Raw genomic sequence first — 26,970 nt, forward strand, 5'->3', positions numbered from 1 at the left:
ATCTCTTTTCCAAGCTGAAAAGTCCCACTGTGGTTACTCTCTCCTACATGGCAGCCATTCCATGCCCTTAGTCATTTTTGTTGCCCTTTTATATACCTTTTCCAATTCCAATATATCTTTTTGGAGAAGGGGTAAATAACTTTTTCTTATTTGCTTTCTCTAGACCAGTCATGATTTTAGAGACCTCTAGAATACCCCCCTTACTCATCTCTTTTCCAAGCTGAAAAGTCCCAGTTTTATTAATCTTGCCTCATGTGGCAGCTGTTCCAAACCCCTAATTTTTTTTTGCCCTTTTCTGAATCTATCCCAATTCCAATGCATCTTTTTTGAGCTGGGGCAGCCACATCTGCACACAGTATTCAAGATCTGGGTGCACCCATGGATTTATGTAGAGGCAATATGATATTTTCCGCCTTACGCATCCGTTTTTTAATGATTCCCAGTATTCTGTTCGCTTTTTTTTACACTGTCACTGCACATTGAGTAAATGTGTTCAGAGAAATCTGTAATGATTCCAAGATCTCTGTCTTGAGCGGTAACGGCTAATTTAGGCCCCATCATTGTATATGTACAGTTGGGATTCTCTTTTCCAATGCGCATTAGTTTGCATTTATCAACGTTGAATTTTATCTGCCATTTTGTTGCCCAGTCACTCAGTTTTGTGAGAACCTGTTGAAACTTTTCACAGTCTGCCTGGGACTAAACTAGCTTGAGCAATTTTGTATCATCTGCAAATTTTGCCACCTCACTGTGTACCTCGTTCTCCAGATCATTTATGAATATGTTAAATAAGATTGGTCTCAGTACAGGCCCATAGGGTCTGTTTACGGTTTACTACTGATTACCCACTATTTACCTTTCTCCATTCTGAAAACTGACCATTTATTCCTACCCTTTGTTTCCTACCTTTTAACCAGTTATTAAGCCAGGAGAGGACCTTCCTTCCTATCCCGTGACTGCTTACTTTGTTTATGAGCTTTTGGTGAGGTACCTTGTCAAATGTTTTCTGGAAATCTAAGTACGCTGGATCATCCCTTGTCCATAGGCTTGTTGATTTCACACACACCCCGCCCCATCCCGCCAAAGAATTCTTATAGATTAGTGAGGCATGAGTTCTCTTTTTTTAAAAAAAAAAAAAAAAAAAAAAAGGTTGATTCTTCCCCAACAAGTCATTCTCATCCATGTGTCTGACAATTCTATTCTTCACTATATTTCAAATCAGTTTGCCTGGTACTGAATTCAGACCAGTCTGTAATCACTGGGATTGCCCCTGGAGTGCTCTTTAAAAATTGCTGTCCCATTAGCTGTCCTCCAGTCATTTGGTACAGAAGATGATTTAAAGGAGAGGTTACATACCATGGTTAGTAGTTCTGCAATTTCGCATTTGAAATCCTTCAGAACTCTTGGGTGAATGCCGTCTGGTCCTGGTGACTTATTACTGGTTACTTTATCAGTTTTGTTCCAAAACCTTTTCTAATAACACCTCAATTTGGGACAGTTCCTCAGAATCGTCACCCAAAAGGAATGGCTCAAGTTTGGGAATCTCCCTCAGCCTCAGTTTACACACAGACAAACTGAACGACAAGCATCTATGGCCAGAAATAAACCCATTTCTCATCTGGGGACCAGCCCCAAGTCATGACCTTAAGAACATAATGTGCAGTGTTTTTATATAATGCCCTATTTATTAGCCAGACATTTACTTGACAATGGTTGTGAGGAATGGTGGGATACAGGCTTTCAGCTGGGATCTTATGTGATACCCTTTGGCAAACTAGTGAATAGATAGCAGTCCTACGTGTTCCCTGTAGTCCTTGTGTTCTCTGTGCCTCTGCCAGGTGGCACCAGGAGGCTCATGGTGTGCTGCTAAGACACTTGGTTCAGGAGATCCAGAATGGGATATGGATTCCCATTCACACACCTGTTTGGATCGAAGAGTAACTGCTACCATTGCCATCTGATGGCAGTTGCGTGTGCAGTGTCTGAGTCTGGTTCCAGTGGGCAGTGTCTTAATTACAGTTTGTGTGCTTGCTGGCACAATGATTAACTTTGTGTGGGGAGTCAGCACTGTCACAGAGATGGTCCCTTAAGGTGGGAGCTGAGGTGCCTTGGCAAGGTTGCACGGGGGACGCTTGCCCTGCTTCTATCCACGCTGCACCAATTCTGCGTAAGTCAATGTACTTACCAGTCTCCATATGGGTGGTAGCCACACAGACCTTCCATTTGAAGCCCTGTATGGTACTAACCCTTCTCTCCATGTTCTTTTCCAGCCCAAATCAGCAGAGCAGCTCCTAGCGATGCTGGCAAGTGGGAACAGAAACCGCACACAGCACCCCACAGATGCCAACGCTACTTCCTCACGCTCACATGCCGTATTCCAGGCAAGTAGCAGCAGTGACATCCACTAGGGTGTTATCGGGGCTCTCAGCTTCAGGCTTCCAGGCCTAAGATGAGCCCCATGAAGAAGCAGGAGGAAAGTGCCCACAGGCTTGGAATGTGGGATCTCCTGCTGCTGTTTCTAACAGGGTGCAAAGCGAGGCTTTGTGTCTGCCTCTGAAGAATCTGGCACTGGCTACTGTCAGACAGGAACTGGGCCGGACCCTTGGTTTGGTCTTGAAGCTAGAGCAGAGATATCAGGTCATCCACGTCCTCTCTGCCCTGCCAGAGTAGAGTTCCCTTAGAAACCAGTGTACATTAAAGTGCCCTCCCTTCCCTTGGGACGCACGTCCACTCCCCACTAGAGTTCACTGCCAAGAAGCTTTTCTTAGGACTTGGCCTAACTGTTCCTTTTTTGTTGTTTTATCCCTGCCACTGGGTATCTCAGCGAATAGCCCCTCCCCTTGGTGGTTCTCCACGTCTTCCCTGCCACTGGGTATTTCAGCGAATAGCTAGCGCCTCCCCTTGGTGGTTCTCCACGTCTTCCCTGCCACTGGGTATTTCAGCGAATAGCTAGCGCCTCCCCTTGGTGGTTCTCCACGCCGTCCCTGCCACTGGGTATCTCAGCGAATAGCCCCTCCCCTTGGTGGTTCTCCACGCCGTCCCTGCCACTGGGTATTTCAGCGAATAGCCCCTCCCCTTGGTGGTTCTCCACGTCTTCCCTGCCACTGGGTATTTCAGCGAATAGCCCCTCCCCTTGGTGGTTCTCCACGCCTTCCCTGCCACTGGGTATTTCAGCGAATAGCCCCTCCCCTTGGTGGTTCTCCACGCCTTCCCTGCCACTGGGTATCTCAGCGAATAGCCCCTCTCCCTGGTGGTTCTCCACGCCTTCCCTGCCACTGGGTATTTCAGCGAATAGCGCCTCCCCTTGGTGGTTCTCCACGTCTTCCCTGCCACTGGGTATTTCAGCGAATAGCTAGCGCCTCCCCTTGGTGGTTCTCCACGCCGTCCCTGCCACTGGGTATTTCAGCGAATAGCTAGCGCCTCCCCTTGGTGGCTCTCCACGCCGTCCCTGCCACTGGGTATCTCAGCGAATAGCCCCTCCCCTTGGTGGTTCTCCACGCCGTCCCTGCCACTGGGTATCTCAGCGAATAGCCCCTCCCCTTGGTGGTTCTCCACGCCTTCCCTGCCACTGGGTATTTCAGCGAATAGCCCCTCCCCTTGGTGGTTCTCCACGCCTTCCCTGCCGCTGGGTATCTCAGCGAATAGCCCCTCCCCTTGGTGGTTCTCCACGCCTTCCCTGCCACTGGGTATTTCAGCGAATAGCCCCTCCCCTTGGTGGTTCTCCACGCCGTCCCTGCCGCTGGGTATCTCAGCGAATAGCCCCTCCCCTTGGTGGTTCTCCACGCCTTCCCTGCCGCTGAGTATTTCAGCGAATAGCCCCTCCCCTTGGTGGTTCTCCACGCCTTCCCTGCCACTGGGTATCTCAGCGAATAGCCCCTCTCCCTGGTGGTTCTCCACACCGTCCCTGCCGCTGGGTATTTCAGCGAATAGCCCCTCTCCCTGGTGGTTCTCCACGCCTTCCCTGCCACTGGGTATCTCAGCGAATAGCCCCTCCCCTTGGTGGTTCTCCACGCCGTCCCTGCCACTGGGTATTTCAGCGAATAGCCCCTCTCCCTGGTGGTTCTCCACGCCTTCCCTGCCACTGGGTATTTCAGCGAATAGCCCCTCCCCTTGGTGGTTCTCCACGCCGTCCCTGCCGCTGGGTATCTCAGCGAATAGCCCCTCCCCTTGGTGGTTCTCCACGCCTTCCCTGCCGCTGAGTATTTCAGCGAATAGCCCCTCCCCTTGGTGGTTCTCCACGCCTTCCCTGCCACTGGGTATCTCAGCGAATAGCCCCTCTCCCTGGTGGTTCTCCACGCCTTCCCTGCCACTGGGTATTTCAGCGAATAGCCCCTCTCCCTGGTGGTTCTCCACGCCTTCCCTGCCACTGGGTATCTCAGCGAATAGCCCCTCCCCTTGGTGGTTCTCCACGCCTTCCCTGCCACTGGGTATCTCAGCGAATAGCCCCTCCCCTTGGTGGTTCTCCACGCCGTCCCTGCCGCTGGGTATCTCAGCGAATAGCCCCTCCCCTTGGTGGTTCTCCACGCCTTCCCTGCCGCTGAGTATTTCAGCGAATAGCCCCTCCCCTTGGTGGTTCTCCACGCCTTCCCTGCCACTGGGTATTTCAGCGAATAGCCCCTCTCCCTGGTGGTTCTCCACACCGTCCCTGCCGCTGGGTATCTCAGCGAATAGCCCCTCCCCTTGGTGGTTCTCCACACCTTCCCTGCCACTGGGTATCTCAGCGAATAGCCCCTCCCCTTGGTGGTTCTCCACGCCTTCCCTGCCACTGGGTATCTCAGCGAATAGCCCCTCCCCTTGGTGGTTCTCCACACCGTCCCTGCCACTGGGTATTTCAGCGAATAGCCCCTCTCCCTGGTGGTTCTCCACGCCGTCCCTGCCACTGGGTATCTCAGCGAATAGCCCCTCTCCCTGGTGGTTCTCCACGCCTTCCCTGCCACTGGGTATCTCAGCGAATAGCCCCTCTCCCTGGTGGTTCTCCACGCCTTCCCTGCCACTGGGTATCTCAGCGAATAGCCCCTCCCCTTGGTGGTTCTCCACGCCGTCCCTGCCGCTGGGTATCTCAGCGAATAGCCCCTTCCCTTGGTGGTTCTCCACACCGTCCCTGCCACTGGGTATTTCAGCGAATAGCGCCTCCCCTTGGTGGTTCTCCACGCCGTCCCTGCCGCGCTTTGCATACTGTGTGCCAAACATTGTCTTGGAAATAAGTCCCGCCAGTGGTGTGGAGCAGGTCTGCAGAAACTAAGCCACTCCACACTGGACAGGGAAAGATGGAAGGAAATAGTGAGGGAGGTATTGGACACCAATGGGTGCGGAGCCCATGGTTGATGATGATGGGCCTACCATTCACTGGCTACTCTTCTCGGAAAGCCTTCCCATTGCTCTTTCTAGTGTTGTGCCCAGAATGGAAAACATGAGCAGCCTCAGGACTGTCCAAAGAGACTGTGATGTCTCTGACCGCAAGCTCTGCTCTGGCTTGCAGTCATTCGCTCCAGCCCCACCCTTCCTGAGTCTCAGGTGTTCTCTCCATACTGAGCTGGGGTGGGGTGCTTTTCCTCACCTGGTTTAGCTGCATTCTCAAGGCTGGGTCTGTGACACTTGACTAGCCAGTTCAGGTCAGGGCACTTTGCCAGGAGGAAGAGTTAGTTATTGGGGACTAGACCCCCAGCTGGCCACACTTTCCACCTTTCCTTTAGACTGGCATTTAATAATGTGGGAGAGGGGAACTGGCTGAGTGGCTCTTCGCAGGGAGGATTGTTGGCCCTAAGAACATTAGAAGGGCCACACTGGGTCAAACTAACAGTCCATCAAACCCAGTATCCCACCTCTGACACTGACTAGTGCCAGACACTTCCAAGGAGGTGAAAGGCACAGAGCAATTATCTAGTCATCCATCCACCCCCTGTTGTCCAGCATCAGCTTCTGGCACCTGGAGGCTTAAGGACGCACAGAGCAGGGGGTTGTGTCTGTGTCTGTCTTGGCCAATAGCCACTGATGGACCTGGGTTGTATCAGCTTCTTTTTCAAGATCAGTTGTAGTTTTGGCCTTCACAACATCCCTAGTGCGGGTTTTACAGGTTGACTGTGTGTCCTGTGAAGCTGTGCGGCTTTCTGTTTGTTTTAAACCTGCTGCCTGTTAGTTTTGTCAGGTGACCCCTCGTTTTTGTGGTTTGTGAGGAGGAAAGGAGGTAACCCTCCTCAGGTTCCCACACCATGCCCGATAGTATTGCCACTCCCCAGTACTCCATCTTTTAATCGTTCCTCACATAGAAGCTGTTCCATCCCCTAAGCACTTGTGTTTCCCTTCTCTGCACCTTTTCCGGCTCTGATATCTTTTGAGATGAGGCAGTCAGAACTGGCCACAGTACTCAAGCTCACATTGATTTACACAGCAGCACATGTGATATTTTCTGTCTTCTCTATCCCTTTCCTAAGGTCCCTAACACTCTCCTAGCTGTTTTGTCTGCTGCTGCATGTTGAGCCTAAGTGTCAGGGAACTATCCAGGATGACTCCAAAATCTGTTGCTTGAGAGCTAACAGTTAATTTAGAATCCATCATTTTGTACGTATGTTGGGATTATTCCCTCTGATATGCATAACTTCGTACTTATCAACACTGAGTTTCATTTGTCATTATGTCTCCCTTGTCATCCAGTTTTGTGAGATCCCTCTAACTCTTCACAGTCAGCTCTGGACTTACCTGTCTTGAGCAATTTTGCATCATCTTTTCTCCAGCTCATTTCTGAATACATTGAACAGCAGAGTTCCCTGTACATATCGTAGAGGAGCCCAGCATTTATCTTTCTCTGTTGTGAAAACTGATCATTTATTCCTACCCCTTGTTTCCTGTCTTTTAACTAGTTGTTGTTCCATGAGAGGACTTGCCCTCTTGTCCCACTTCTGATTAGTTTGCTGAAGTGCCTTTGGTATAGGACCCTGCCAAACTCTAGCTGAAAGTTCAAGTGCATGGTATCCAGTGATTTGATCTTGTTCCTAGGCTTATTACGTTCTCTGGGGATTCTAACAGGTCGGTGAGGCAGGACTTCCTTTACAAAAAGCAGGACTTTTCCCCAGTATATTGGGTTCATCTACATGTCTGATAATTCTGATCATATCTGCCTGGTCCCAAAGTGAGATTTAATGGTCTCTATTTGTCAGGAGTGCTGCTGGAGCCTCTTTTAGAAATGGGTATCACATTAGCAGCTCTCCAGCCATCGGGTCCAGAGGCTGATTTAAGTGATTGCTTACATACCAGTTAGCAGTTTTGCGATTTCATACGTAAGCTTCTTCAGAACTCCTGGGTGATACCGTCTGATCCTGTTGACTTACTACTTCTCAGTTGGGTCCCAAACCAGCTCTACTGAGACCTCAGTCTGTGGCAACGGGGGTAGTGAAGTCCAGGCCTGCAGCCTTGATTCAGACCGCAAGACTCAGGGCTTCCCTCCACAGCATCCAGCCTGTGGCAGGTGGAGGGCTTGGAGCTCCAAGCCGGATCAGGCAGCTGCGGTCCAGATCCAGACCCCGAGCTCGGCTGTGGGGCAGGAAGCAGCTACTCTGCCGCTCACTGCTGTTCAGGGTGGGGATGGGGAGCAACAGTGGTCTCAGCAGTGCTGCCTGGAGGCTTCGTACCGCTGCTCTGATTTTGCTGGGGTTGGCCAGAATTCTGGCCATAGAGAGTAGTGCCTGGCTGTGGGGGAAGGGGGCTCAGAGCCATGCGCCTCTGCGGGAGGGCAGGTAGATGCGCCCCCATCACCCAGACCCGTTGCCCCTTGACTGCTCCTGTGCCTCCCTCCCGGTCTGCCCCCTCCCTCCCACCTCTAACCTGCTCCTGCCCCCAACCTCTCCCTCCTAGACCCCTCACTCAATACCCTCCACCCCTTCACACCCCTCTCCTGCATCCCGTTACCCAGACTTGCCACCACACCCTGTTCCTGCCCACTCCCTCCCAGCCCCCTCATCTCCATCCCAAAGCCTTCTGCTCCCTTTCTCTCACCTAGACCCAGACCTGCACCCCCTCCTGCCCAGACTCTCACCCCACTGCTGCATCCCGCTCCAGCCCAGATCAGCCACCCTCAGTCCACTCCTGTACCCTGCCTCTCCCCCAGACCCCATAACCCTGCCCCCACTCAACTGATTTGTCTGCAGGTCAGTGGCCCCTGACCTGAAAATGTTCTGCACCCCGATCTAAAAAGCTTGGCTGAGGTGTGGGGATCTCTCACACATCCTGTGCAGTGAAGGCCAATGAAAAGAATTGCTTTAGCCACTCCACAGCAACCTTGTCTGCAGTAGCACCTTGGTCATTCAGTGGCTCTGCTGACTGTTTGTTTGGCAGGCCTCCTGCTTCTGACGCTCTTGAAAAGTAACAGTGGGCTTTACTGTGTCCTTAGCCAGTTGCTTTTCAGACTCTTTCTTGGCCTGCCCTATTACACTTGACCTGGCAGAGTTTATGTCCCTTTCCAGTTTTCTCAACAGGATTTCACTTCCAGTTTTGAAAGGGTGCCTCTGACGACCTCGTCTACTCTGCTGGTCAGCCCTGGTGAAATATTTGGTCCTCTTACTGTATGTGTGTATATAGAATGTGTTTTTTCAAATTTGGGGTATACATGACCCTTTATCATTGTGCTTTTAAATAGTCTCCTTGCTGGCATGTGACTTGTGAGCATTCCTTTTAATTTCCATTTAACTAACTTCCTGACATATAGGCATGTCTCAGGTTTAAAGTTAAGTGCTGTTGTGGCAGGTTTCTTTGGCATTTGCATCCCCTGAAGCATGTTGCATTTAATTACATTACTGTAAATCGCTGTTATTGAGTGGTTCAGCAATAGCCACTTCTTGGGCTGGACCCTGTGCTTCACTTAGGACTGAATCAAGAACTGTCTCTCCCTGCGTGGGTTTCAGACAAACTGCTTCAAGAAGCAGTCACATTGTGTGTCTAAATACTATCTCGGCATGGCTTCCTGAGGTGACGCATCCGGTTAATATCAAGGGTTGGAATCCTCCTTTGTTACTGCGTTTTCTGCCTTTGAAGCTTCTCTAGTCTCTCTGAAGACAGAAGTTAGGTCTCAGCCTGTTCAGAAAGAGCCCAGCATTCCAGCGATCACTGCTGCTGATATTGTGCTTAAGGCTGTTGATAAAGTCCTCTACCTTGGAAGCGTATTGTCATCTAGCAGAAATTCCACTGATGATATAACTGCTCGACTAGCCAAAGCCAGGGCTGCCTTTGGAAGAGTCACCAAACGCTTATGGATGACAGGAGGAGGATCGCTTTGATTACCTGCCTGTTCCGTTCACTCCCTCTGGGCCATCTGATGCTGGCCACTGTCAGAAGACAGGATACTAGGCTACTACATAGACCTTTGGTCTGACCCAGTTTGGCTGTTTTTTATGTTCTTCATGGCCATGGTGATAAACGTCATACAAAGGTAATAGTTCATTAGGCAGCTGTCCTGAATATCCTGCTGTGTGGATCAGAGTCAAGGAACACATTTTGCCACCATGTTTTGAAACTCGATCACATGCTGCCTCAGGAAGACTGCCAGTGTGAATTGTGGGACCAAATTCCGAACACAGAGGTCCTTAAGCTGTGTGGTGTCATGGGCATGGAAGCAGTGCTTATGAACAACCAGTTTTGCTGGAGGATGGATGATCCACAGCCAGTTTGTTTATGGAAAGTGTTCTGTTGGTGGTCAGTGTAAGCCTTATAAAGGTAGCTGAAAGACCAACCTGAAGTCAGGTGGCATAACTCCCAGTGACCTGGAAATCATGGCCCAGGGCATAAGAACGGCCATACTGAGTCAGACCAAAGGTCCATCCAGCCCAGTATCCTGTCTGCCGACAGTGGCCACTACCAGGTGCTCCAGAGGGCATGGACCAAACAGGTATCCATCAAGCACTCTCTCTTCTGCCATCCGTCTCCAGCTTCTGACAAACACAGGCTAGGGACACCATTTCTTACCCATCTTGGCTAACAGCCGTTAATGGACCTAACTGCCATGAATTTATCTAGCTCTTTTTGAAACCATTATAGCCCAAACCTTCATGGTCTCCTCTGGCCAGGAGTTCCACAGGCTGACTGCGCTGTAAGAATATTTCTGGCAGTGAACTATTGTCCAGCCCTCAAACACTTTGAGAGGGGACATATCCAGACATGACAAGGAAAGCGCAGGGTCTGAAAAGCACACACAACACGTGCAGAGGGCAGGTTTTTATGCAACATCTGTAATCGGATTTGCTGATCAAGGATTGGTTTAATCGCTCACCAGCGGAGTCAGAGAAGATGAGATCCATCAGCTGACGGCTCAGTCCATACCTGACCGTACTGATAGTCCCCCCGAGCATTTCGGTCACCATCGCCATCCTTCCAGGTGGTCAGGAGGCTGCTCTGCTGCTGCGCTCTTTTTTAACCCATGTAAGGCTGCTCAGAGAGCGCTAGTGAGGTGAGGAGGGAGAGCAGTTGCGGCTTTGTATGGGGATGAGAGGGTGAGAGTAGGGTTTGCTTCAGCTCACGAGAATGGCCATCCTGGGTCAGAGCAAATGTCCATCTAGCCCAGTGTCCTGTCTGCTGGCAGTGGCAGATGCCAGATGCCCCAGAGGGAATGGTCAGAGCTGGTAATCATCAAGTGATCCATCCCCTGTTGTCCAGGTTTAGGGACCCCCAGAGCATTAAGTTGTGTCCCTGAGCATCTTGGCTAATAAGCATTGAGTGGCCTAACCTCCATGGCCTTGTCTAACTTTTTAAACCCAGTTATTGTATATCACATATCTGTGAACTCTCTTAGCTGGACACTCACTGGGTTGCTTTTTGCATGTAACTACTAGATCCCACATGCTCTTCAGGTGCTTGGGTTTGGACAGAGTCTAGACTCTGTCTCAAGGTTTGGGCTTCAAAGCACATTTTCTGGGTGCAGATCCTCTGTCTAGCACGACTTTGTGAGGTATGAGGTGTGATGGAGTGGGGGGAGTGCACGTGTGAGTCAGGCTGGATGTCTGAGGCAAGCAGCAGCTCCCAGTGGCTAAGGATGACCCTGGGGCTACAACTGGCAGGTAACACCTCTGCCCTGAACAAAGAGGAGGGAGGAGCCGAGCTGGTTTTTGAATCGGGGGCGGCAGTTTGAGGCTAGGGAAGAGAGAGCTGGAAGGAGCCAGCCAGAGGAGGGGGAAAGCTACACCCCAGAGGGGCACCGCTTGGGGTCTTCTCCCCAGGACGGGTTGGAAGGACTGTCTCTGGCTGCTGTACTGTCGCTTCTGTGAGGAACTGGGCATCTGTTGCCCAATAAACCTCCTGTTGTACCTGCTGAGTGAGAGTCACTCCTGCCAGCGGACGGGGTGCAGTGCAGGGGGACCCCTGAACCCCATCACACTGGTGTCAGGAGTGGGATGCACTGCACCCACGGATGAGCTCCCAGCAGTGGCTGACTGAGCGCAAGAGAAGGAAGGAGTCTCACAAGAGCCAGAGGGGGAGCAGAGCAATTCCTGCAGCTGCTGCTGGTGAGTGGATGACCCGGGAGGCAGCGGGGAGATGGATTATACCCGACTCCTAAAGGCAGAGCTAGCGGGGCTGTGCAGAGAGAGGGGCCTGACCATGGGGAAGGCGACCAAGGCCCAGCTGATTGCCCAGCTGGAAGAGAATGAGCGATCTTGGGGGACAGAGCCTGTCCCGGCAGAAAGTGGCCAGTCAGCCTCGGGAAGCGTTTCGGATTCTCCGACAGGAGCGGGGGCTCGACGCCGTCAGACAGACGCGGTACCCGCCAGGTTGCGCTCAGCTAGCGGTGTTCCATCGCGGGCAGAGTCCCCCGCCGCAGAGCTGCGACGGCTGGAACTCGAGGTGAAATTAAAGGAACTGGAAGCCCAGGAACGGCAGAGGGAACATGAGCGCCAGGAACGGCAAAGGGAACATGAGCGCCAGGAACGGGAAAGAGAGCGCGAGCACAAGCGCCAGGAACATGACAGAGAGTGTGAGCACGAGCGCCAGCTACAAGAGAGACAGCGGGAGGAGAGAGAGCGAGAGGAGAGAGAGCGAGAGCAGGAGCATGAGCGGGCCATGGCAGAAACGAGACGCCAAGAGGCCCCAGCTGCGGTAAACAGGGAGAGGGCCAGACGGCTGGGGGTGGCCAGTCACTTGGAGACGCGCGTGCTGGCCCAGTGTCAGGACCCAGGGGACATGAACGAGTTCCTTGCCGCCTTTGAGCAAGCCTGTGAGTTGCATGAGGTTCCCCCAGCTGAGTGGCTCCGGCACCTCACCCCCTTGCTAGGCCAGAAGGCCGCAGCGATGCTCAGCCAGCTGGAGGGGCTGCAGCCTGGGGACTATGAATGGTTCAAACAGGCCCTGCTGCATAAGTTCAGGCTGACCTCGGAGATGTACAAGAAGAAGTTCCAGGAGGCGCAGAAGAGGCCAGAGGAAACCCATGTAGATACAACCGCCCGCCTGAGGCAATACTACCGGAAGTGGGCGTTCGGAATGGGAGCCCAGTCCGTGAAGGACCTGATCGAGCTGGCGGTCGTGGAGCGATTCTACGAGATGTGCGCACCTGACCTGAGGGTGTGGCTCGTGGACCGGAAGCCGGGGGACTCACACGATGCAGGGAAACTGGCAGATGACTTCACAAACAGCCGGGCCAGGTTTGAAAGTGAGCCCCACAAAGAGAGGGAGTCCCGGAGGGAGAGGGAGTCCCGGAGAGACCAAGAATCTCAGACAGACCGGTTCCTGACCGTAAAACAGAGGGGACGACCTCTTGGGCGAGCCCAGGAAAGAGGGGCCAGCCACCCACCCCCCCAGAGAGCCAAGCAGACCCTGGACAGAGCAGCCGGCCTGAGGGACACAACAAGACCCAGGCTGTTACCGCTGTGGGCGAAAGGGGCATAGAGCAACCCAGTGCCCCAACCTCCCAGACAGGTTGAGCAGGCCGGGGGGTCATGGAGTCAACTGGGTGGAGTCCCAGAAGCCAGAGAGGCTGGCGGCAAAGGCAGGTGGTGCTGACAATGGGCACTCGGATTGGGCCGAGTCCGCCCCACAGACCAGCTCCTCAGGGGGACCAAATGCTCAGAGGCCAGTTTACAGAGTGGGGGCGGCACTACCTCTGTGGAGCAAGCGTCTCAAACATCTTGAGGTAGACGGGAAAAAGGTCACGGGGTTCTGGGACACAGGCGCTGACGTGACGCTGGCCCGACCCGGGGTGGTGGCACTGGACTGCATGATACCCAATTCCCATCTGACGATAACAGGAATTGACAGGACCCCTTTCAAGGTGCCCATGGCGAGGGTGCACCTGAAATGGGGGAAGAAGGAAGGCCCCAAGGAAGTGGGCGTGCACAGCCATTTGCCGGCGGAGGTACTGATGGGAGCTGACCTGGAGAACTGGCAAGGTGAACGCCCTCGTGCCCTGGTCCTGACCCGTAGCTAAAAAAAAACGAGGGGTGCGTTCCCCAGATTCCGGGGTACAGGCCCAGCCAAAGTCACAGGAGCCACAGGGGCCAACCCTGAGAGAAAGGGAGCCCCCAAAAACCAGATCTCACAGGCCAGGGGCGCTGGAGCCAGGCAGGGATGGGGAAGTAGCATCCGCCCCTGCCCCAGCGGAAGAATTCCAGGCAGAGCAGCAGAGAGACCCCTCCTTGCAGAAGCTGAGGGAACTGGCCAGTCTCAGCCCAGCTCCCCAGCTGGGGGAGGGCTGCAGGGAGAGATTCCTGTGGGAAAAGGGATTCCTGTACCGGGAATGGGCTCCCAGAAGCAAAGCGGAGCCATGGAAGGTCCAGAGGCAACTGGTGGTCCCCGAAAAGTACCGGCGCAGGTTGCTGTACCTAGCCCATGATGTCCCGCTCGCAGGACAGCAGGGGATCCACCGCACCAGGAGAAGGTTGTTACAGAACTTTTTTTGGCCTGGGATCTTTGCAGCTGTCCGTCTGTATTGCCTGTCCTGCGATCCCTGCCAGAGGGTGGGGAAGACCAGGGACAAGGGGAAAGCTGCCCCGAGGCCACTACCCATCATAGAGGAGCCTTCCCAGAAAGTGGCTATAGACATAGTAGGACCCTTAAGCAAGGCAACGCGTTCAGGGAAGAAATATATTTTGGTGGTGGTAGATTTTGCCACGCGATACCCAGAAGCAGTGGCCTTGACCTCTATCAGCGCTGACACCGTGACAGATGCACTGCTGTCCATTTTCAGCAGAATGGGGTTCCCCAAGGCGGTCCTCACAGATCAGGGGTCCAACTTCATGTCGGCCCTGCTGCAAAGCTTGTGGGACAAGTGTGGGGTCCGGCACACCTGGGCCACAGCCTACCACCCGCAGACCAGTGGGCTGGTGGAGAGGTTCAGTGGGACTCTGAAGCAGATGCTGAGAACCTTCATGAATCAATACCCCCATGACTGGGACAAGTACTTACCCCACCTGCTGTTTGCATACAGGGAGGTGCCCCAGGAATCCACGGGGTTCTCCCCGTTTGAGCTGCTCTACGGAAGGAGGGTACGGGGAACCTTGGACTTGCTCAGAGAAGAGTGGGAGGGGACGGCCTCTCCTGAAGGGGAGTCAGTGGTACAGTATGTACTGACCTTCCGGGAAAAACTCACCGAGCTCATGGGCCTGGCCAGGGAGAACCTCTCCATGGCCCAAAGGAAGCAAAAGGTCTGGTATGACCGTAACGCCCGGGCCCGAGCCTATGCCACCGGGGACCAAGTGATGGTCCTTGTACCCGTGCGGCGGAACAAGCTGCAAGCGGCCTGGGATGGGCCCTTCAAGGTTGTCAAACAGCTGAATGACGTGAATTATGTGGTGGAACTGTCAAACCGGGCCCACAGCCACCGGGTTTATCATGTGAACATGATGAAACCTTACTGGGACAGAGAGAACTTGGTGCTGGCCGTGTGCAGACACTGGGAGGGGCAGGAGGATGATGCCTTGGTGGATTTACTCACAAGGACTGGAGCCGGCTCCTTGCTGGAGTCTATTCCCCTCTCAGACCAGCTGACCCCTGCCCAGCAGATGGAGATCAAGGAGGTGCTGCATTCACACCAACAGCTGTTCACTGACAGACCCGGACGCACTGACCTAGCTGTCCACCGAATAGAGACAGGCACCCACGCCCCTATCAAGTGTGTGCCATTCAGAGTCACAGGGAGGACGGCTCAGGACATAGAGCGGGAGGTTGAAGACATGCTGGCTCTGGGGGTGATCCATCCCTCGTCCAGCCCCGGGGCCTCGCCCATGGTGTTAGTCCCTAAAAAAGATGGGTCTGTTCGGTTTTGTGTGGACTATCGCAAGCTTAACGCCATCACTGTATCGGACGCCTACCCCATGCCCAGGCCTGATGACCTTTTAGACAAGCTGGGGGGAGCCCGTTACCTCACCACCATAGACCTCACCAAGGGGTACTGGCAAGTGCCATTAGACCAAGATGCCCGGCTGAAGTCTGCTTTCATCACCCCTGTGGGGCTCTACGAGTTCCTGGTCCTGCCCTTTGGCCTCAAGGGGGCACCCGCTACCTTCCAGCGTCTGGTGGACCAGCTACTGAAAGGGATGGAGAGCTTTGCCCTGGCTTACATGGACGACATTTGCATCTTCAGCCAGACGTGGGAGGACCATGTGTCCCAAGTCAAGCAGGTGCTGGACCGACTCCAGAAGGCCGGTCTGACTATCAAGGCAGGGAAGTGCAAGGTGGGAATGGCTGAGGTGACCTACGTGGGCCACAAGGTGGGCAGCGGCTGCTTAAAGCCAGAGCCAGTTAAAGTGGAGGCTGTCAGAGATTGGCCCACACCCCAGACTAAGGAACAGGTCCAGGCCTTCACTGGGATGGCGGGGTACTACCGGAGGTTTGTGCCCCACTTTACCTCCATCGCAGCCCCCCTCACGGAGCTGTGTAAAAAGGGAAAGCCTGACAAGGTGGTCTGGACCGAGCAGTGCCAGGAGGCCCTCTGCGCGCTGAAGGAGGCTCTGGTCAGGGCCCCAGTGCTGGCAAATCCAGACTTCGACATACCCTTTCTGGTGTTCACCGATGCCTCAGACGTGGGGCTGGGGGCGGTGCTAATGCAGGTGAATGACAAAGGGGAGAAACACCCCATCGTGTACCTGAGTAAGAAGCTGCTGCCCCGGGAGCAGAACTACGCAGCCATAGAGAAGGAATGTCTGGCCATGGTGTGGGCGCTGGGGAAGCTGCAGCCGTACCTGTTTGGACGGCGTTTCACCGTGTACACCGATCACTCACCCCTGACCTGCCTGCATCACATGAGAGGGGCCAACGCCAAGCTCCTGCGGTGGAGTCTGCTCCTGCAGGACTACGACATGCAGGTGGTCCATGTGAAGGGGAACAACAACACCATAGCCGATGCCCTATCACGCAGGGAGGGCCCCGAACTTCCCCATGTCACTGGCTAAGTGACCCCGCTCAGTGCGGTCTGGAAGGGGGGAGACATGTGATGGAGTGGGGAGAGTGCATGTGTGAGTCAGGCTGGATGTTTGAGGCAAGCAGCAGCTCCCAGTGGCTAAGGATGACCCTGGGGCTACAACTGGCAGGTAACACCTCTGCCCTGAACAAAGAGGAGGGAGGAGCTGAGCTGGGTTTTGAATCAGGGGGCGGCAGTTTGAGGCTAGGGAAGAGAGAGCTGGAAGGAGCCAGCCAGAGGAGGGGGAAAGCTACACCCCAGAGGGGCACCGCTTGGGGTCTTCTCCCCAGGATGGGTTAGAAGGACTGTCTCTGGCTGCTGTACTGTCGCTTCTGTGAGAAACTGGGCATCTGTTGCCTAATAAACCTCCTGTTGTACCTGCTGAGTGAGTGTCACTCCTGCCAGCGGACGGGGTGCAGTGCAGGGGGACCCCTGAACCCCATCACATGAGGCTCTACATTCCAACTACTGCTGCCCTCCCCAGTAGGAAGGGCATGCTCCCCAAAGTTCCCCCAAAGCTGTGAGCCCTCTGGATTGCCATTTCAGGCTTTGGAGAGTGCATGATAGTTAAGGTAAGGGGCACAGACTCTGCAAAGGAGTTTCTCCATCAGCCAGATGTCACTGATAGATAAAGCACAAGAGAGATACAAATCTACAAGATATAACAACCTGCACACTAAACTCTCCTTCCAGCATCCTCACCATGCTGAGGGCCTTTCACGCACCCTCTTTCCACAGTCCCAGCACCTTCTGCACAGCCTTATTATCTTGTTCTGGCCAGTCAGAGAGCCCTTGGTAAGAGCCGAACTTGTCCTTTGTTACAGTTCCAGTTCCCTCTGGCAGGTGCCCCTACCCCGCCAAGTTGGCTTTAAGTCCTTTGTCCAGTGTGTCATTGCTTGGCTACAGGCCATCTACCATTCAGACTGGGCACAGGCTCCCTACACAAGCCCACCAGCCAAGGGACAGCTCATTGCTCAAGGGATGGAATATCATCCAGGTTAGTGACTCCTGTTTGCTCTGGCTAACTTGCTGCTCGTGGGCAGTCTCGGCTAACCCCTTCTAGATTTCCCAGTCCACTATGGAGGTAAAAGGCAGAAGCACAGTTCCATACAAGTTACAATCCAAATGGAGTCACACATGCGCTGACCTGTCAGATCCTGTATCTATTACAAATTCTCTTCCTACTACCTGAGACCAATCTTGGGAGGCCTTATGGCATGAGAGAGTCTAGAACTGCGTGTGGGGAAGACTGGGCCATGTTTCTTCATCTGGTCCCTCAGCACGGGGAAGACAGTTGACCTGTAGCATGGCAGAGTGACGCAGTAGATGAGTGAGTGGGGGCTCTCAGTTTCATTGCCTGTCATATGGCTAGGCCCGCAGTGAACCCTTCGAGTGATGGCCTTCTCAGATCCCAGGAGAGTTCATAGGCAGCCCTCTGCTGGGCCCGACCGTAAGCCATGGCCTGCTGACTGAGCTGAGCAGGTCCTCACTACCTGCTCTTCCTGTCCTCACAGATCTATGTGAAGCAGCGGGACCGAGTGGTTGGCATCAGGCAGGACCTGCAGGTGGCTAAGATGAGCCTGATCGACCTGGCAGGCTCAGAACGAGCATCAGCCACCAACACAAAGGGGGAGAGGCTCCGGGAGGGAGCCAACATCAACCGTTCGCTGCTGGCTCTGATTAACGTCATCAATGCCCTGGCAGATGCAAAGGTAACGGCCCTGCTTTCCCCTGCCACAGCACATGGAAAACCACCTGCCTTCCTGCAGTGCAGCAGGCCACGGGCTAAAGGGACACTTGACATAAAGTAGTTCCTTGTCTGGCAAACCTAAGGAACTCTCTGCTGCAGGATATTAACACACCGAGCTTGGGAAGGCTCCACAGGGAGAGGAATAACCTCTGACATTAACTGGTAAACCAGGGCTGGACCCAGGTGGCTCTTTGGGCACTTGCTCCTTGCCTAGATTTCTGGGAATGAGCCTGAGCACTAGGCTCTCGTCTTGCCAGGCTTCTTAGAGACACCTGGCACCTGAGACGAGTCCCCGATCTCTCCAAACAGAGCCGAAAGTCGCACGTCCCTTACAGGGACAGTAAGCTCACCCGCCTGCTGAAGGACTCTCTCGGGGGCAACTGCCGGACCGTCATGATTGCTGCCATCAGCCCCTCTGCACTTGCCTATGAGGACACCTACAACACACTCAAGTATGCCAGTCGGGCCAAGGAGATCAAATTATCGGTGAGTCCCACACATCTGTGTACAGGTCTCTCTGCCCCATGCCTCTGGGGCAGGAGCTGGCTCCAGGAGCTTCAGAACCTACCATGCTGCCTCTGGATAATTACAGGGCTCTTCATTCAGTTGACCCACTGGTAGACATTTGCGTAGATCTCTGATCTGTCTAGTCCTTGTCTCTGTGCCTGCTCGGGGGACAAGCACAGCTGGAGCTGGTGCAGCTCAGTGTGAAGGAGATGTGAGCGTTGCCTGACACCTGTGTCACTTCACGGGTGGGTGCTGGTGACCATGACAGGGAGAATTTCCTCTGTATCACAGGGGTCTCCCAGCAGATCTTGAATTAACCGTAGAGTGCTGGGGGCCCTGGTCTCTCCTCCATAGCCATGGACTGTTCCACTTCCATTTCTTTAACCCCCTCTCCTCCTTCCCAATCTGCTTTCCCTTCTGCAGCTGAAGAGTAACGTGCTCAGCCTGGACTTCCACACCAGTAAACACGCAGCTATCTGTGAGCAGCTGAAAGCGGAGGTGAGGTGCTGGGAGTGGTTCTGTCTGTATCTGTTACTGGAGACCAGCACTACTCAGGGACTGGAGGAGGCACAAGTTCTGTCACAGCTTGCAGCTGCTGTGGCTCTGCCTTCCTGAGTCGGCAGTGGGACAGCCAGAGACAATGGCACTGCAGTGTGAACTGCCCTGTTGATCCCCTAGTGTTCCCAACCAGCTGCCAGAATCTCCCCAGCTCCCTTACCTCTTCTGCAAGGCAAGTGGTCCGTAAATCTGCAGCATGCTGAAAAATCTTGGGGGCAAAGTCAGACTGTAGGGCTTACGATGAGTGTGCCAGAAAGGTGCGGGTGTGCCACAATGAGATCTCACCGCGCCAATAACAAAAGGGCATCCCTGGATCGCTGCCTTACTCTTTCTGTGGAGCCCCCTTCAGGCTCCCCAGCCCTCTTTACCTGCCCGCCAACCTGGACTTGGTGACAAAAGGACCCTGCCACAAGGGTCACCCTGCCCGCCTGAACCCTTTGAGGTGAGGAAACCCTGGAGGGAAGCATCCCAGACCCAGCAGGCAAAACACCTCACTAGGTGGCTCCCAACCTCTGGGGGTCAGTTACTTACCCCGGTCAATGGAAGCTTTGGATCTCACACTGAAGACCAGGCTAGCAGCCAATTTCTCTGGTAAACAAACCAAAGTTTTATTAGTTAAGAAAAGGAAAGAAGAGTTCTTGAGAGGTTAAAGCAAATAAAACACATTCACAGAGCGCTGGCGTTGGTAAGCTGGAGATGACGCAGAGATGCAGCAAGCTGCTGGGTTGCCAAAGGCGCTCGGGTTACCCAGGGTTATTTTGGGAATCTCTGTCCAGTTGTTCAGTACCCTGCCCGAGTAGAATCGAGACCAGTTCAGAGGTGCAGGATCATTCCAAGCATGTGTAGATTCTTCTCACAGTTAATTAGCTGACAGCTTCTATGTCCGTCATTAACTCCATGGCTCTTCCTTTGACGTTCTCCTTCTTTTCCCTTCACAAATAACTTAGTTGCAGTGACATACGTAACACAATGTTCTAGCAGAACTAGATAAGTGAAAAGAGTACAAGTGTTATTCATTAGTTTTCATGCCATTAACACATCACACGTGCCCTTGTGATGTAGGGGTATGGGGATACCTAATGTACTGCAATAGTAAACAGCACGTAATAATGTCAACGTTTCATTAGTGTTCATAACTTCAAGGAAATGTAAAGAGAGGGCATCTGAAAAGGTAAATACAGTGAGATCTCGTCCCCCTTGGTGAACTGGCTAGAGTGCATGGTGAGCTTTTGGCTCTTCTGTGCTGTCTGCATGCCATTGAGTCACCCTATTGCTCCAGCCTAGGCACACTGCAACACTGAGAAGTGCCGGGGCAGACTAAGGCTGGATGGACTGTCAAAATAACACTGGGCTATGCAGTAGCTGCCCCCTTGGGATGCTCAGCCCTGTAGGGGTGGCACAGCCTGCAGTCTGATCCAGAACCCAGGGAGAGGGTGGTGGGCTGCTTGCAAGAAGGAGTGGCTTAAAGGGCAAGTGCTGGACACTCTCCAAGGACTCCAGGTGTCATGGTGAGGCCTGGCCGGGGCGTGGGGGGGGTCTTCTGACTGCAGCATCTGCAGCAGAGTCCAACCACAGGTTCACAAGACAGTAGCAGACGTGCTTGGGGAAAATGACGTGGGGTGCCTGGCTGCTCAGGGACTCAGGTGATGTAGGAACACAGCGAGTCCTGAGTGCCCCAGTCTCTCCTGGGGTGCCAAAGCTGCTGCTCTCAAAAGGGAGGAGCAGCTCTGTGGAGTTGCCAACCAATGCCATGTACGGATGGGGGAATGGGACCTAAATGGGGGAAATTTCCCATGCAGGTGGCAAGCCTGCGAGAGAAGCTCCAAGCTTATGAGAGAAATGCACAGGATCCAGACCACCAAGTCCCAGCTCCTCAGGCAGAGCCTCACCCTTGGCGGGTGCAGCTACTCACGTAAGTTTTATTGACCATCAGAATCTTATCGTGCTGGGAGCTTGAACAATACGGAATCTATCCCCCAGGCTTCCTACATCCAGGAGTCTTAGGGTTCATTTAACTTGATTGGATCCCAGAGGATGTGTCTGGAAGCAGAGCTGACTGGACTGCAGCCCTGTTTGTTGACTTGCTAAGCACATGGTCATGTCAGTCATGATGAGTCAGATGTTCTCAAACCTTGGTCTGACCTCCTGTGCTTCCTGGAGTGGGACGGGCAGTGTCTCCCCGAGGAGTGGCCCATGGTGGCCTTTTGCCAGACTTACAAAATCTGACTGTACAAGAGGATCCAAGAGGATCTCTGTCTCCTACTCCAACCTCCCCAGAGAAGACACATCAGCTTTCCGCCCTAACCTGCTCTGACAGCTGCTCCCAAAGAGCTTCCCTTCAGGTTGTTGTGGTTTCTTCTTCCTCTGAATTGCGACAGATCAGAGGCTGCACAGGAGGTGTCTCTAGATCATGAGGTCCCCGATCAAGATAACCAAGAAATGATGGTACAGCAGCAGGAGTGGACAGTGAGACCACCCTTCCAGCACCAGGAGCTGGGGGCGGTGGAACAGGTAAGGGAAGGGGCTGGTTGGTAGAGGAGAGCTCGGGCAGGCATGGAGGCCCTGAGGCAGGGGCAGGGTATGGAAGGGAGCCCAGAAGTAGTGAGACACTGATGAGGCACACCAGGGCTATGGCGGTAACTCAAGGGGTGAGCAGCTGGGAGTTGTGGCCTTGGAAGATGCTTGTGGTCGTGGGGGAAGGAAGAAAGACTGCTCTGACGCTGAGCTCAGCCCCATAGGGTCACGGCCATCCGCAGGGTATCAGGTCTGTGCTGCCAGACGGCTCCAGCTGAGGTGAGCAGTGTGCCTGTGCCGTGCCGTGCCGTGCTGCTGGGCTCCCTTCTATAGTGGTAGGGCAGCCCCCTCTGCGCTGCACGTGTTCCTACCTGGGGACTATTTACACGTGTACCAAAGCTGTGCCCTGCTCTCCTCCACTAAACCTGGGCCGGGTGAGAACGGCAGGAGCTGGGGAACTGAGCGAATTGTCTCTCCTTGTGATCAACTCAGGCTGCGGAGATGGACCTCCACAACCGTGCCACAGATCTCCGGCGGAGAACCAGGAAGCCAGGCTCTCTGCTCCCGGGACTGCCTGGGGATCAGGCGGGGAGGTGAGCGTTCCCTCCCTGCCATGCCCAACCACCTGCGCCCAGGGAACAAGAATGTGCTTGGCCCCTGGTGAAGTGAGCTGTGCGGGCTGAGCACAGGGTGCAGGCGTGCCTCCTGGTGACTGGGCTGGGGGAGCTCTGCCATTACCTGTCCCCTAAAGGCAGCACACCGGAAAGTGATCAGACCTGGCCCTAATGGGGAATCTCTGTGAAATGCTCTCGGGGAGACGCCAATGTGTCAGGTGCCATAGGAGCCTAGCGACAGTACCAGGCATTTCTGCTGAGGCCCTAGCAGTAGCAAAGTAACTGCCCTTTCTCCAGGAATCCCGGTCAGCCGGGTGCTGCCAGCAGAGTAGAGTCAGGATTCCCAGTGTGGCAAATGGCACATAGGCCTGAACTTCAGGAGCTCTCCATATGTCTTGGGCTGGTGCCCTGGGGTGGGTCCACGACTCGGTGTGCTGCCCCAAGCATCCTGCCGGAACAGATCCCTTGGGAAGCGGCTTTGTAGGAGGAGTCCTGGATGGGGGGAGGTATTTAATCTCAAACCAGGCAGACTCAGGCTGCCAGCTGGGCCAAGAACCAGAGGAGCCAAAAGTTCATCCCGCCCTACCCTACCCAGTGCCCCCGACTGGCGCTGGAGCCACGGGTGACCACAGAGTTGATAACCTGCGGTTTCTGTTGCTGGTGAGCTCATCCAGCAGCAATTCCTCCTCACTATTGCCGTCTTAAAATAGTCTGGCCAGAGCTTACTGCCTTGGCTTTGGCCCCATCCCCCACTCCAGGCAGAGCGCCAGTGCAGCCTTTGGGCTGGTACCGAGTGTCCGTGCAGACGTTCTGAGAAGTCTGGCCCCTTTCGCTAACAGTCTGTGCTCTTGTGTGGCCATAAGCGGAAGCCTGGAATTGAACATACGTGGAACCAGGGCAGGTAGGCGGCAGGTGCTGGGGATGGAGCCCAGAAGGCCTGGGCTGTGCACTGTTCAGCATGCCGGCTGGCTCGGTGCCTGCTTCTCACCTGACACGGGAGCACGGACATGCAGCCCTGCGGTTGGCTATGGCGATCGTGTCATTCATCTGCTCCTGCTGTCTGTCCCAGGCTGGCAGTAGCTGTCCTGCGTGTGGCCCAGAGGCAGTACTCTCTGCTGAAGGCTGCCAACCTCCTCACCCCAGACATGGTCTCGGAGTTTGAAGAACTGGAGCACCTGGTGCAAAGAGAAACTGGCAGCTGTCAGGAGGCAGCTGGGACTGTGGGCAGCAGCAAGGTGACCCAGGAGAGTGCCCCAGCCCAAGAGGGGCAGCAGCAGCAGGAGAATGGTGAGCTTGGGCGGGGGTAGTCCCCAGAACAGCTGGGCCTCAACCCCTCCCTTCTGCTCTCCCCCAGGGTTTGAAGTGTGTGCGGGAGGGACAGGGCAGAAGAGCCCGGACAGCTCTGTGCAGTGGCTCATGCTCTGGGTCCTCCCTGCTCCCCTCCTGGCGGGTGGGCGTGGCTGCTTGCCTGCCTGCCTCAGCACCTCTGAGGCTCTTCCTCTGCAGCCCAAACTCCCTAGCGGGGCGGGTTGTGCATGGACATGAACTGGGCTGGAAGGGACCTCAGGAGGCCACCGAGTCCAGCCCCTGCTCCAAGCAGGATCTATCCCAGCCAAGGCCCACAGCAAAGCTCCTTGAGGACAATGGCGGCTTTCAAGTGAGGGGCAGCAGAGTGGCTGCAGCACTGGGGGTCCTGGGACTCGGTGCCGCAGGGGAGCTCAGGGGCCATCCCAGAGACAGCGGAGTGCGGCCCTTCCACTGGGGCTCCCGGAGTGCTGCCAGCTCTGGTCTGTGGCTCTGACTGGCACTTCCTGCAAAGTGTGGCCCACCCTCCCCATCCAGCCGGTCTCCTGAGCCAGCGCCCGCTTGCGCCCTGCCCGCTGCTCTGTTCACACCCGTAGGGATGTAGGCGCCGTGCTCTGTTTGGGATCCCTAGGGGCAGCAAAGATGCCTGCTAGTGTTTGGTGCTCTGTCCGGACACACCCACCCACACTGGTTAGTGACACCCCCATTCCCTCGTTATCTGCCCCTGCTGAACTCGACCTCAGTGACCGCGTCAAGCTGTGAGCGCAGGCCATGGCACCAGTCACCCTTGGGCCATGTTTGAGGCTTTCTCTGTAACTACTCAGAGCCAGGGACATTCTTGCTTCAAACAAACCAGCCGGCAGCTCCTGTGTGCAGTGACACTCACTGTGGCCATTTCCTTGGCACTTTAAGCACATTCACAAAAGCCTGCGGACGTGTCCAGAGAGCTGACTCCCAGCACTGCAGAGCTGCGGCTGGACAGGGCTCCTCTCTGCAACGATAGGTCGGGTTTTCCTGGGCTACCAGCTCAGGGGCAAGAGGCTTAGAGACATCTCCGCATTTAGTTTTAATTACTTGTTCAGACTTCAGTGCTCCCAGTGGCTGTGAGCTCTCCTGGTAGCTGGCTGCGAAAGCCTACCACGTGTCCCGGACCAGCACCCAGCGTGGGGCTGGCCCTGCTCCAGAGGCACCTGCATTCAGCCGCAGTCCCAGAATGCCTGATGGACTTCGTTCTCTGGGCCTGCCCCCTTGCAAGGGAAAAGCTCTGTACTGGGAGGCGGAGGGTTTGTTTGCTCGCTAGGCTGACTTGGCCCAGGGCAGTGCTTGCTCCGTTAGTTTGGTTGGCTTGGGTAGAAGGGTTTCATTCCGGCTCCCTGGATCGCAGAGAGGAGAGGGAGCAAACCTGAACCTGGAGTGCCTCTCCCCGCTGGCAACTCTCGCCTGGGTAGACCAGAGGGCTGGTTTGCCGCACCCAGCTCAAGCAGCGATAAAGGTCTCAGAGTCACTGAGGAATTGGCTAGCAGCTCTCTGTGAGCCAGCAGAGCCTGGATGCCTGTGATTGTGCCCGCGTGGCATTTTTTTTTTAACCTGATTTGTCTTGGGGGCGTGCAGGAGACTCCATGGTAGTGCTGTTCAGGGGCTGCCCCAGGTGTGCGCTCTGGGTGGGCTGGCCCTGAAGAGGATGGGGGAGATGTGGCCGTATCACTTAACGCTCTACTTTTCTAATCTCCTAGAGGTGCCATTGGCTGTGAGGCTGCAGGGTCGTGCTGCCCCTGTGACGCGGTCTGTGACACAGTCCTGCCAGGAGCTTTTGCTGCTCCCCAGGCCCTCCAAGACTCCCTGCCAGCCAACAAAGAAACGGAGAAGGTCGGAAATGAGCAGCCCCTCCAAAACAGGGACTTCTCCCACTCCAAAGCTGCAGGCAAAGCGCCAGCGGAAATCCTCTCTTCCTGGCCAGCCGAGGGTCTCCCCAAATGGATCAGCTGCTCCTGCCATGACAGTCCATCACAGCACCCCCGTCGTTAAGGCAGCTAAATCTTCTCAGCTGATGTCTTACTGCATCCCAAAGCTCTGCACCAAAAGCCGGGCGCCTCTCGCAACATCTGCTGCCCAGAACTGCTGCACACCAGCCACGCGGCCCATCCCAGACCTGAACACAACCTTTGACCTGGCCGAGGATGGCTGTGCAGCTGGTGTCTGCAACCCTGTGAAGTTCAGCAGCCCTGCATTCCCTGGCTGGGAGAACATCCCCGGCAGCCCCTTCCTGCCCAGGTGAGTACCCTGGGACTTTCCTGCCTCGGAGCCCCACTGTCGCTGACCAGCTCAGACTGTGGCCCTGCAGTGCTGGGTTGGGATGGGGCCCTGGGCTCGTTAATTTCATCCTGCCCCCTCCTTGATTTCATTTTCTGGTTCCTCTGAGGCAAAGGCTGCCGATAAATTGTTTCTGTGACACTTGATCCCCTGGAGCTAATCAGTAGAGATGTGAACACAGGCCGTGTGAAAAGCCAGGTCCTACTGGTCTTCTGTCACTGTCCAAGTGGGATTGGCCGGCTCAGAGCACTAGTCAGTGCCTCACCGCTGAATGCTGCCTTAAAGCACTGGCGCTCTCCCTCTGTGCTCCATGCACCACTAGTCTTCGACCGCCTTGCAGGTGGGCCATGAGGCTCAGAGCTATCCCATGGCTACAGCCTGCAGGGCAGAAAGAAACATGGCCCCGTACACAGCCACTCCCTGCTGGAAGAAGGGTTTACTTGCTGCTCCCATTGGCCAGAGTTTGGCCAATAGAATCATAGAATACTAGGACTGGAAGGGACCTTGAGAGGCCATTGAGTCCAGCCCCCTGCCCCAATGGCAGGACCAAGTACTGTCTAAACCATCCCTGGCAGACATTTATCTAACCTGTTCTTAAATATCTCCAGCGACGGAGATTCCACAACCTCCCTAGGCCATTTATTCCACTGTTTGACCACCCTGACAGTTAGGAACTTTTTCCTAATGTCCAACCTAAGCCTCCCTTACTTCAGTTTAAGTCCATTGCCTCTTCTGCTATCCTCAGAGGCCAAGAAGAACAAGTTTTCTCCCTCGTCCTTATGACACCCTTTAGGATATCTGAAAACCGCTATCAAGTCTCCCCTCAATCTTCTCTTTTCCAAACTAAACAAGCCCAATTCTTTCAGCCTTTCTTCATAGGTCACATTCTCTAGACCTTTGATCATTCTTGTCGCTCTTTCCTGGACCCTCTCTCATTTCTCCACGTCTTTTTTTGAACCGCGGTGCCCAGAACTGGACACAATACTCCAGCTGAGGCCTAACCAGCGCAGAGTAGAGCGGTAGAATGACTTCTCGTGTCTTGTTCA

General features: G+C 54.5%; 1 protein-coding gene across 1 annotated transcript in view; it reads left to right on the forward strand.

Moving 5' to 3' along the window:
• The window catches only part of KIF18B (kinesin family member 18B), a 43,125-nt gene that overhangs the window by 9,425 nt on the left and 6,730 nt on the right, over positions 1 to 26,970 (forward strand). Inside the window, exons 5-13 of the mRNA XM_074978916.1 lie at positions 2,271 to 2,381; positions 17,881 to 18,078; positions 18,426 to 18,602; positions 19,047 to 19,121; positions 20,981 to 21,093; positions 21,560 to 21,692; positions 22,188 to 22,288; positions 23,379 to 23,596; positions 25,348 to 25,885. Coding sequence (XP_074835017.1) covers positions 2,271 to 2,381; positions 17,881 to 18,078; positions 18,426 to 18,602; positions 19,047 to 19,121; positions 20,981 to 21,093; positions 21,560 to 21,692; positions 22,188 to 22,288; positions 23,379 to 23,596; positions 25,348 to 25,885 — 1,664 coding nt within the window. The remainder of the gene's footprint in view (positions 1 to 2,270; positions 2,382 to 17,880; positions 18,079 to 18,425; positions 18,603 to 19,046; positions 19,122 to 20,980; positions 21,094 to 21,559; positions 21,693 to 22,187; positions 22,289 to 23,378; positions 23,597 to 25,347; positions 25,886 to 26,970) is intronic.

Source organism: Carettochelys insculpta, chromosome 28, assembly GCF_033958435.1.
Source record: "Carettochelys insculpta isolate YL-2023 chromosome 28, ASM3395843v1, whole genome shotgun sequence".
NCBI classification, from domain to species: domain Eukaryota; kingdom Metazoa; phylum Chordata; order Testudines; family Carettochelyidae; genus Carettochelys; species Carettochelys insculpta.